General features: G+C 48.4%; 1 protein-coding gene across 4 annotated transcripts in view; it reads right to left on the reverse strand.

The window, feature by feature from the left end:
* The window catches only part of UXS1 (UDP-glucuronate decarboxylase 1), a 144,947-nt gene that overhangs the window by 64,905 nt on the left and 67,799 nt on the right, over positions 1-12,243 (reverse strand). For all 4 annotated transcript variants that reach the window (XM_063953800.1, XM_063953799.1, XM_063953801.1 and 1 more), the window contains exon 10: positions 8,968-9,087. In XM_063953800.1, coding sequence (XP_063809870.1) covers positions 8,968-9,087 — 120 coding nt within the window. The remainder of the gene's footprint in view (positions 1-8,967; positions 9,088-12,243) is intronic.

The raw sequence follows: 12,243 nt of genomic DNA on the forward strand, positions 1-12,243 counted from the left end.
ATAGAATTATCGGTAAGTAAATTCTTATTTTCTCTAACGTCCTAGTGGATGCTGGGACTCCGTCAGGACCATGGGGATTATACCAAAGCTCCCAAACGGGCGGGAGAGTGCGGATGACTCTGCAGCACCGAATGAGAGAACTCCAGGTCCTCTTTAGCCAGAGTATCAAATTTGTAAAATTTTACAAACGTGTTCTCCCCCGACCACGTAGCTGCTCGGCAAAGTTGTAATGCCGAGACTCCTCGGGCAGCCGCCCAGGATGAGCCCACTTTCCTTGTGGAATGGGCCTTTACAGATTTAGGCTGTGGCAGGCCTGCCACAGAATGTGCAAGTTGGATTGTACTACATATCCAACGTGCAATCGTCTGTTTAGACGCAGGAGCACCCAACTTGTTGGGTGCATACAATGTAAACAACGAGTCAGATTTTCTGACTCCAGCTGTCCTTGAAATATATATTTTTAATGCTCTGACAACGTCCAGTAACTTGGAGTCCTCCAAGTCGCTAGTAGCCGCAGGCACCACAATAGGCTGGTTCAAGTGAAATGCCGAAACCACCTTAGGGAGAAATTGAGGACGTGTCCTCAATTCTGCCCTGTCCGAATGGAATATCAGATATGGGCTTTTGTATGACAAAGCTGCCAACTCCGAAACTCTCCTGGCTGAAGCCAGGGCCAACAGCATGGTTACCTTCCATGTAAGGTATTTTAAATCTACCGATTTTAAAGGCTCAAACCAATGAGATTTGAGAAAATTTAGAACCACGTTCAAATCCCACGGTGCCACTGGAGGCACTATTGGGGGTTGTATATGTAGTACACCTTTGACAAAAGTTTGTACTTCAGGCACCGACGCCAATTCCTTCTGGAAGAAAATTGATAAGGCCGAAATTTGAACTTTAATGGACTCCAATTTGAGGCCCATAGACAATCCTGCTTGCAGGAAATGTAAGAATCGACCCAATTGAAATTCTTCCGTTGGAGCCTTCTTGGCCTCACACCACGCAACATATTTTCTCCAAATGCGGTGATAATGTTGTGCGGTCACTTCTTTCCTGGCTTTAATTAAAGTAGGAATAACTTCCTCAGGAATGCCCTTCTCTTTTAGAATCCGGCGTTCAACCGCCATGCCGTCAAACGCAGCCGCGGTAAGTCTTGGAACATACAAGGTCCCTGCTGAAGCAGATCCCTTCTTAGAGGTAGAGGCCACGGATCCTCCGTGAGCATCTCTTGAAGTTCCGGATACCAAGTTCTTCTTGGCCAGTCCGGAGCTACCAGTATTGTTCTTACTCCTCTTTTCCGTATAATTCTCAGTACCTTTGGTATGAGAGGCAGAGGAGGGAACACATACACTGACTGGTACACCCACGGTGTTACCAGAGCGTCCACAGCTATTGCCTGAGGGTCTCTTGACCTGGCGCAATACCTGTCCAATTTTTTGTTGAGGCGAGACGCCATCATGTCCACCTTTGGTTTTTCCCAACGGTTCACAATCATGTGGAAAACTTCTGGATGAAGTCCCCACTCTCCCGGGTGAAGGTCGTGTCTGCTGAGGAAATCTGCTTCCCAGTTGTCCACTCCCGGGATGAACACTGCTGACAGTGCTACGACATGATTCTCCGCCCAGCGCAGAATCCTTGCAGCTTCTGCCATTGCACTCCTGCTTCTCGTGCCGCCTTGTCGGTTTACGTGGGCGACTGCCGTGATGTTGTCGGACTGGATCAACACCGGCTGACCCTGAAGCAGCGATTTTGCCAGGCTTAGAGCATTGTAGATCGCTCTTAGCTCCAGTATATTTATGTGAAGAGACGTCTCCAGGTTTGACCACACGCCCTGGAAGTTTCTTCCCTTTGTGACTGCTCCCCAACCTCGTAGGCTGGCATCCGTAGTCACCAGGACCCAGTCCTGTATGCCGAATCTGCGGCCCACTAACAGATGGGCAGTCTGCCACCACCACAGGAGAGACAACCTTGTTCTCGGTGACAGTGTTATCCGCTGATGCATGTGCAGATGCGATCCGGACCATTTGTCCAGCAGATCCCACTGAAATGTTCGTGCATGGAATCTGCCGAATGGAATCGCTTCGTACGAAGCCACCATCTTTCCCAGGACTCTTGTGCATTGATGTACTGACACAGTTCCTGGTTTTAGGAGGTTCTTGACAAGTTCGGATAACTCCCTTGCTTTCTCTTCCGGGAGAAATACCTTTTTCTGAACCGTGTCCAGAATCATGCCCAGGAACAGCAGATGTGTTGTCGGGGTCAATTGAGATTTTGGAAGATTTAGAATCCACCCGTGTTGCTGAAGCACTACTTGTGTTAGCGCTACACCGACTTCCAGCTGTTCTCTGGACTTTGCCCTTATCAGGAGATCATCCAAGTAAGGGATAATTAATACGCCTTTTCTTCGTAGAAGAACCATCATTTCGGTCATTACCTTGGTAAAGACCCGAGGGGCCGTGGACAACCCAAACGGCAGCGTTTGAAACTGATAATGACAGTCTTGTATCACGAACCTGAGATACCCTTGGTGTGAGGGGTAAATCGGGACATGTAGATAAGCATCTTTTATGTCCAAGGACACCATGAAGTCTCCTTCTTCCAGATTCGCTATCACTGCTCTGAGTGACTCCATCTTGAACTTGAATTTCTTTATGTACAGGTTCAAGGATTTCAGATTTAGAATAGGCCTTACCGAACCGTCCGGTTTCGGTACCACAAATAGTGTGGAATAATACCCCTTTCCCTGTTGTAGGAGGGGTACCTTGACTATCACCTGCTGAGAATACAGCTTGTGAATGGCTTCCAAAACCGACGTCCTTTCTGAGGAAGACGTTGGTAAAGCAGACTTTAGGAACCGGCGAGGGGGAGACCTTTCGAACTCCAGCATGTAACCCTGAGATACTATCTGCAGGACCCACGGGTCCACTTGTGAGTGAACCCATTGATTGCTGAAAATCTTGAGTCGACCCCCCACCGCTCCTGAGTCCGCTTGTAAAGCCCCAGCGTCATGCTGATGGCTTTGTAGAAGCCGGGGCGGGCTTCTGTTCCTGGGCAAGGGCTGCTTGCTGCCCTTTCTTACCCTTTCCTCTGCCTCGCGGCAGATAAGACTGTCCTTTTGGTCGCTTTTTATAGGAGCGAAAGGACTGCGGCTGAAAAGACGGTGTCTTTTTCTGTTGGGAGGGGGTCTGAGGTAAAAAAGTGGATTTGCCGGCAGTTGCCGTGGCCACCAGGTCCGAAAGACCGACCCCAAACAATTCCTCTCCTTTATATGGCAATACTTCCATATGCCTCTTGGAATCCGCATCACCTGACCACTGTCGCGTCCATAAACTTCTTCTGGCAGATATGGACATCGCGCTTACTCTTGATGCTAGAGCACAAACATCCCTCTGAGCATCTCGCATATAAAGGAAAGCATCCTTTAATTGCTCTAGAGTCAATAAAATACTGTCCCTATCCAGGGTATCAATATTTTCAGTCAGAGAATCCAACCACACTACCCCAGCACTGCACATCCAGGCTGAGGCTATTGCCGGTCGCAGTATAACACCAGTATGTGTGTATATACTCTTCAGTGTAGTTTCCAGCCTCCTATCTGCTGGATCCTTGAGGGCGGCCGTATCAGGAGACGGCAACGCCACTTGCTTTGATAAACGTGTGAGCGCCTTATCCACCCTAGGGGGTGTTTCCCAGCGCGCCCTAACCTCTGGTGGGAAAGGGTATAATGCCAATAACTTCTTGGAAATTAGCAGTTTTCTATCGGGGTTAACCCACGCTTCATCACACACGTCATTCAATTCCTCTGATTCTGGAAAAAATACAGGTAGTTTTTTCACCCCCCACATAATACCCCTTTTTGAGGTACCAGCAGTATCAGAGATCTGCAAAGCCTCCTTCATTGCCGTGATCATATAACGTGTGGCCCTATTGGAAAATACGTTTGTTTCTTCACCGTCGACACTAGATTCATCTGTGTCGGTACCCGTGTCGACTGACTGAGGTAAAGGACGTTTTACAGCCCCTGACGGTGTCTGAGACGCCTGAACCGGTACTAACTGGTTTGCCGGGCGTCTTATTTCGTCAACTGACTTTTGTAATGTGCTGACATTATCACGTAATTCCATAACTAAAGCCATCCATTCCGGTGTCGACTCCCTAGGGGGTGACATTACCATCATCGGCAATTGCTCTGCCTCCACACCAACATCGTCCTCATACATGTCGACACACACGTACCGACACACAGCAGCCACACAGGGAATGCTCTAATCGAAGACAGGACCCCCTAGCCCTTTGGGGAGACAGAGGGAGAGTTTGCCAGCACACACCAAAAGCGCTATAAATGTATATAAACAACCCTAGAAGGTGTTGTTTACTATATATGCGCTCTTAATATATAAATATCGCCAATTTATGCCCCCCTTCTCTTTGTTACCCTGTTTCTGTAGTGCAGTGCAGGGGAGAGACCTGGGAGCCTTCCTCACCAGCGGAGCTGAGCAGGAAAATGGCGCTGAGTGCTGAGGAGAATAAGCTCCGCCCCTTTTTCGGCGGGCTTTTCCCCGGTTTTTAAGAAACTGGCCTGGGTTAAAATACATACATATAGCCTTAATGGCTATATGTGATGTATTTATTTTGCCACTAAAGGTAATTATATTGCTGCCCAGGGCGCCCCCAGCAGCGCCCTGCACCCTCCGTGACTGAGTCAGTGAGCCGTGTGACAACAATGGCGCACAGCTGCCGTGCTGTGCGCTACCTTCAAGAAGACTGAGGAGTCTTCTGCCGCCTGCTTTCCGGACCTCCGTTCTGCCGTCTCTTCAGCGTCTGTAAGGGGGATCGGCGGCGCGGCTCCGGGACGAACCCCAGGCTGACCTGTGTTCCGACTCCCTCTGGAGCTAAGTGTCCAGTAGCCTAAGACTCCAATCCATCCTGCACGCAGGTGAGTTGGAAATCTCTCCCCTAAGTCCCTCGATGCAGTGATCCTGTTGCCAGCAGGAATCACTGAGATTGAAACCTAAAAAAAAAACTTTTCTAAACAGCTCTTTAGGAGAGCCACCTAGATTGCACCCTCTCGGACGGGCACAAAAACCTAACTGAGGCTTGGAGGAGGGTCATAGGGGGAGGAGCCAGTACGCACCATGTGACCTAAAAGCTTTTTTAGATGTGCCCTGTCTCCTGCGGAGCCCGCTATTCCCCATGGTCCTGACGGAGTCCCAGCATCCACTAGGACGTTAGAGAAAAAACTAAACTAAAACTTTCACTAAGAAGCTCAGGAGAGCCCCTAGTGTGCACCCTTCTCGTTCGGGCACAAAGATCTAACTGAGGCTTGGAGGAGGGTCATGGGGGGAGGAGCCAGTGCACACAAGATAGTCCTAAAGCTTTCTTTAGATGTGCCCAGTCTCCTGCTGAGCCGCTATTCCCCATGGTCCTTACGGAGTCCCCAGCATCCACTTAGGACGTTAGAGAAAAGTCCATTGCTAGCTGCAGATGTGGATCGGTCTTTATTTATGGTAATTTCCCAGTGATAGGAACAGTGTCCAATTGTAGCCCAAGGTGTCAGAGTCCCGGTATGATATCAGAGTGGTGTCCAGGTCGGTGAATAGGCTCAACGCGTTTCGCTGGCAACAAAGTGATCCAGCTTCCTCGCCACGCTTCAGGACGATGGTTAGTGGCGTGGACCACCACCCGAGAGGGGATTCCGTCTGGTGGTCGGGATTCCGACTGTCGGTATTTCACCAGCCGTCGGGATTCCGGCGTCTGTATCCTGACAGCCGGCAAACTAAATGCCTACCCTGTACACACCATATAACATGTTTCTTAAACTGCGGCCCTCCAGCTTCTGTGGAACTACACATCCCAGCATGCCCTGCCTCCATTTTAGCATGCCTTTATAGCAAAACTGTGGTAGGGCATGATGAGATGTGTAGTTTCGCAGCAGCTGGAGGGCCGCAGGTTAAAAACCCATGATATAAACACTTTGTCAAGACTTAGGGCCTAATTCAGACCTGATCACAGCAGCAAATTTGTTCTCTAATGGGCAAAACCATGTGCACTGCAGGGGAGGCAGATATAACATGTGCAGAGAAAGTTAGATTTGGGTGGGGTGTGCTTAAACTGAAATCTAAATTGCAGTGTAAAAATAAAGGAGCCAGTATTTACCCTGCACAGAAACAATATAACCCAACCAATTCTAACTCTCTCTGCACATGTTATATATATATTTTTTTTTCAGGGGTAGTGGAAATGAGTCCTGTCACTTATATGTCTTACTTGCTCAAAAGATTGTGTAAACTTCGGATGAGTGAGCCTGGAGAGTGGAATTCTTAAGGGGGGTACTCACGGAGCGATAATTTAAGCAATCTGACTAGATTGCTTAGATTTTAAGCATGATTTGTCGTGTGTACCCCCCACAGCAATAGCGATGTGCAGCCTTGCGCATCGCTATCGCTGGTGCTGGATTGGCCTCAATCTAGCAGGTCGCTCATTTCACCCCCCCCCCCCCCCTCCCCCTCCCCCTCCCGCTCAGCACACATCGCACCGTGCTGAATGGGGGGAGAGATGTGTGCTGAGCAGTTCGCTCAGCACACATCTCTCCACAGATCTGCCCGTGAATACGGGCCTTTAGACTGCAGGCCAGAGTGCTGATAGCAGGCACTTCTAGGTGTTATCTTTCATTAACCTTTACTTTTGTTTGTGGCCTCCCCAACCATCCAGCTCTTAAAGTTTCCAATACACTCACCCATCTTATGAATCTATACAGATTAATGCCTATGCAGCCTATAACGAATAGGTGGTTATCACAATGGGATTGTGCAGGAGTGCTGAGGCATAAATAATGCTTCCAGTACAAAATTTATGACATTAGGGCATGGTATTAAAGAAAAGTTGCTAATCACAGTTTACTCTGTAGGAAAGACTTTTATGAGGGAACAATGGGAGAGAGAGACACTTACATGTGACAGGGGCAAGTGAGGAAGGCTTGGATAAAGCAAGTGTTGGAAGAAAAGAAAAAGTGACACTTCAGGGAAAAACAAAACAAAAACAAACACCCATGGGCATTGAGCAGGTAGGGGTTCTCTGCCCTAAGTGGCTCATTTTAAATCAACGGTTTACATGTTCTGTCAGCTTCTGGAGCTCTGGGCAATCATGTTATCGCACAAGGCTCCCAATGAGTGAAGTGTGGGGTTTGCACACTAGACTGCCCTTGGGGCTGCGCACGGGTTCCTAGACTGCCCTTGGGGCTGCGCACAGGTCCCTAGACTGCCCCCTGGGGCTGCGCACGGGTCCCTAGACTGCCCCCTGGGACTGCGCACGGGTCCCTAGACTGCCCCCTGGGGCTGCGCACGGGTCCCTAGACTGCCCCCTGGGGCTGCGCACGGGTCCCTAGACTTCCCTAGACTGCCCCCTGGGGCTGCGCACGGGTCTCTAGACTGCCCCCTGGGGCTGCGCACGGGTCTCTAGACTGCCCCCTGGGGCTGCGCACGGGTCTCTAGACTGCCCCCTGGGGCTGCGCACGGGTCCCTAGACTGCCCTTGGGGCTGCGCACTGGTCCCTAGACTGCCCTTGGGGCTGCGCACTGGTCCCTAGACTGCCCTTGGGGCTGCGCACTGGTCCCTAGACTGCCCTTGGGGCTGCGCATGGGTCCCTAGACTGCCCTTGGGGCTGCGCATGGGTCCCTAGACTGCCCTTGGGGCTGCGCACGGGTCCCTAGACTGCCCCCTGGGGCTGCGCACGGGTCCCTAGACTGCCCCCTGGGGCTGCGCACGGGTCCCTAGACTGCCCCCTGGGGCTGCGCACGGGTCCCTAGACTGCCCCCTGGGGCTGCCCACGGGTCCCTAGACTGCCCCCTGGGGCTTGCCACGGGTCCCTAGACTGCCCCCTGGGGCTGCGCACGGGTCCCTAGACTGCCCCTGGGGCTGCGCACGGGTCCCTAGACTGCCCCGGGGGCTGCACATGGGTCACTAGAATAAGATCTGCAATGAACTGCGGTCATATGGGGCTGTGTTGTATTGGATTATAGTTCTTTAAAATAAAACCGTTCACTCTTTATTTCATTGGCTGTAGGAAACCACACCCACATTACACTATTCATCACAGAACTATATAAACATGCCCATAAATTTGAAACGGGTGCATGTGAAAAGGAGCAGATTCCAAAACAAAGAGCGCTCTAATTCCCCAGGCCACATTGGATAAACAACCAAAAAATAAAAAACACAAATTATTCACAGACATGGTCTGCTATGGAGATGCCCAATTGGTCTGATTCTAAAATAAGCAGCATTGCCAGTTTTTAGATTTCGCTGGTAATTCCTTTGTTGTCTATGACAGTAAAAGTGTGTTTTGTATTGTATATGAGAGAATGCTGCACCGCAGTACCCATAGTATTCCTGCAACCAACAGTGCTGCTGTAGGAAATGGAAATTGGTCAGGATTCCATACTGTCTCCAGTGTGACCATTCACTTTGTGGACAATCAGACAATGGAATCACACTTTAAAACCTGGAAACAGTATTTTGGAGCCATGAGCATTTCCGAGAGAGCCTAAAGTAAAAGTGAATTTTCCTATCAACAGTTCTTTTATTTTATGGAATTGCACTTATTTTAAAGTGCAGTCCGCCCGAGTCAATATATACCTACAAAGCTGTTCTGCATTGGGAAGTAATAATTTATCTAGTAATACCATCACAATGACGCCACCACTGTACTATTGCTCACTACCACGAGGGATCAGACGGGAGATATTACGAATCTATAGAAAAAGAAACAACCATAACTATGTACAATTACAGTTACTGGCTCAATACCTTGTGATAATAAAATAGTAGCAGGTTTATGGTGTACGCCAAATTAATGTCTCTGAAAAGTGGGAGAGAAAAAGGACGCCGAGTTTACATGCCATGTAGAGTAACAGGGCTTGGTTGTGCACACCCCAATAGGCGCTGAAAGCGGACATTACCTAGTACTTACAGTTAAAGGTTCTCCTTGTAGTGCTTGCAGAACAAAGTTACTGACGACCCTTCCATCATTCATGTGCATACGTGGGCCAAATGTATTAAATATCCGAGCCACTCTGACCTCCACACCTTCCTGTCAACAAGGACATTGGCTCAGATAAAACTGAATACTTACATTACCTGTACAAGTACATGAACATATTGAAACATTTGTTGCATGTTATACAGAGCTCAGTAAAGCAGCTAGATGGGCTACTAGAAACATACAGAAGGGGGGGGGGGACGACACAGGTACTAATTACCTGGGCTTTTTGAAGGCGTCTGGGACCGTGCACCCCCCTTCCCCCTACATGTCAGCCGGCAGCTTCTTTCTCCAACCCAAGGACACATTGCCGTGTGCGGAGCTGATGCTGAGTGCAGCAGTCTCCTCTGGCTGGAGGGAGGAGGGGGGGAAGGGGGGGGAGCGATCGCATTTTAATAGCCACCCCATACAGTACTTCTCTACATCATGCAATATTTGGTGTAGCCTTATGTTAGCCATGTAAACTAGTGCTGTATAAGCTCAGCAACTGTACAAAAAGTTTTAGGATACCATTATTAATTACTTGAACCAGAATCTTTGAGTGTAATTAAACATTTGCTTCAGAAACAGCTGCTCTACATTAACTGCCAAAAGAGGATAAAAAAATAAAAAATAAGTGTTGAAATAATTAGACTGGCTCTGGAAACAGGAACAGACAAGACAAGTAATACACATCCGGCTGCCAGAGGTTTCTTGTTCTAAAATCAAACCTCTGGGAGTTATCAATTATCTAATCAGCAGTCCAGTAGAGCCTCAAGTTCTAGAGCAACTGGGAATGGGTTGAATCGGTTTCCAATCAGGGAAAAATGTGTTGATGTCATTAGCAAGGTAGAAGCAGAAAGGTTCGCTGCCTAGTATGCCTTCAGTGCTGGAACATGCATTTACATGTTCTAACAAACTCACTTATTGTTGCATAAACCAGTAATACAGCCATCATAATAATAATAATAATAATAATAATAATACTACTACTAATAAGCCATAATAAGAGAAACATAAAATTAACTGCTACTATGTGGAATAGGAAGCTTTGTACTCATATTTAATGGAAACACTGCAACTCATTACATCTTATGTAAGGCCCATACACACTGGGTGATTTTGAGCTGAAAGCAGCACACTTTTGGTGTTTTGAGCGGCTTTCAGATCAAAGCCGCCCAGTGTGTATGCCCCGGCAAGGAGAGATGATGCGCGCTCCTGCTTCATCGCCGACTCCACCGTTCATCTGCTGGTATTACTGGTAAAGACCATTTAAATGAAGGTTCTAGGATTTCCAAATTCTCAATGAAAATTGCACTTTAATGTTTCCCACACACTTACTAGAACTACAGATTCATATACATTTTAGAATATTCCATGGCTGAACTCCAAATGCTCAATTCTGACCAATTTATATAATAAATTTGAGTGCGGATAAAAAATAAGAATTTACTTACCGATAATTCTATTTCTCGGAGTCCGTAGTGGATGCTGGGGTTCCTGAAAGGACCATGGGGAATAGCGGCTCCGCAGGAGACAGGGCACAAAAAGTAAAGCTTTTCCAGATCAGGTGGTGTGCACTGGCTCCTCCCCCTATGACCCTCCTCCAGACTCCAGTTAGGTACTGTGCCCGGACGAGCGTACACAATAAGGGAGGATTTTGAATCCCGGGTAAGACTCATACCAGCCACACCAATCACACCGTACAACTTGTGATCTAAACCCAGTTAACAGTATGATAACAGAGGAGCCTCTGAAAGATGGCTCCCTAAACAATAACCCGAATTAGTTAACAATAACTATGTACAAGTATTGCAGATAATCCGCACTTGGGATGGGCGCCCAGCATCCACTACGGACTCCGAGAAATAGAATTATCGGTAAGTAAATTCTTATTTTCTCTATCGTCCTAGTGGATGCTGGGGTTCCTGAAAGGACCATGGGGATTATACCAAAGCTCCCAAACGGGCGGGAGAGTGCGGATGACTCTGCAGCACCGAATGAGAGAACTCCAGGTCCTCCTTTGCCAGGGTATCAAATTTGTAGAATTTTACAAACGTGTTCTCCCCTGACCACGTAGCTGCTCGGCAGAGTTGTAATGCCGAGACCCCTCGGGCAGCCGCCCAAAATGAGCCCACCTTCCTTGTGGAATGGGCCTTAACAGATTTAGGCTGTGGCAGGCCTGCCACAGAATGTGCAAGTTGAATTGTGTTACAAATCCAACGAGCAATCGACTGCTTAGAAGCAGGCGCACCCAACTTGTTGGGTGCATACAGTATAAACAGCGAGTCAGATTTTCTGACTCCAGCCGTCCTTGAAATGTATATTTTTAAAGCTCTGACAACGTCCAACAACTTGGAGTCCTCCAAGTCGCTTGTAGCCGCAGGCACTACAATAGGCTGGTTCAGGTGAAACGCTGATACCACCTTAGGGAGAAAATGCGGACGCGTCCGCAGCTCTGCCCTATCCGAATGGAAAATTAAATAAGGGCTTTTATAAGATAAAGCCGCCAGTTCAGATACTCTCCTGGCGGACGCCAGGGCCAGTAACATAGTCACTTTCCATGTGAGATATTTCAAATCCACATTTTTTAGTGGTTCAAACCAATGGGATTTGAGGAAATCTAAAACTACATTTAGATCCCACGGTGCCACCGGAGGCACCACAGGAGGCTGTATATGCAGTACTCCTTTGACAAAAGTCTGGACCTCAGGAACTGAGGCCAATTCTTTTTGGAAGAATATTGACAGGGCCGAAATTTGAACCTTAATAGATCCCAATTTGAGACCCATAGACAATCCTGATTGCAGGAAATGTAGGAAACGACCCAGTTGAAATTCCTCCGTCGGAGCACTCCGATCCTCGCACCACGCAACATATTTCCGCCAAATGCGGTGATAATGCTTCGCGGTGACTTCCTTTCTTGCCTTAATCAAGGTAGGAATGACTTCTTCTGGAATGCCTTTTCCTTTTAGGATCTGGCGTTCAACCGCCATGCCGTCAAACGCAGCCGCGGTAAGTCTTGGAATAGACACGGTCCCTGCTGAAGCAGGTCCTGTCTTAGAGGTAGAGGCCACGGATCGTCCGTGACCATCTCTTGAAGTTCCGGGTACCAAGACCTTCTTGGCCAATCCGGAGCCACTAGTATCGTTCTTACTCCGCTTTGCCGTATGATTCTCAATACCTTTGGTATGAGAGGCAGAGGAGGAAACACATACACCGACTGGT

Source organism: Pseudophryne corroboree, chromosome 2 (assembly GCF_028390025.1).
Source record: "Pseudophryne corroboree isolate aPseCor3 chromosome 2, aPseCor3.hap2, whole genome shotgun sequence".
Classification (NCBI taxonomy): domain Eukaryota; kingdom Metazoa; phylum Chordata; class Amphibia; order Anura; family Myobatrachidae; genus Pseudophryne; species Pseudophryne corroboree.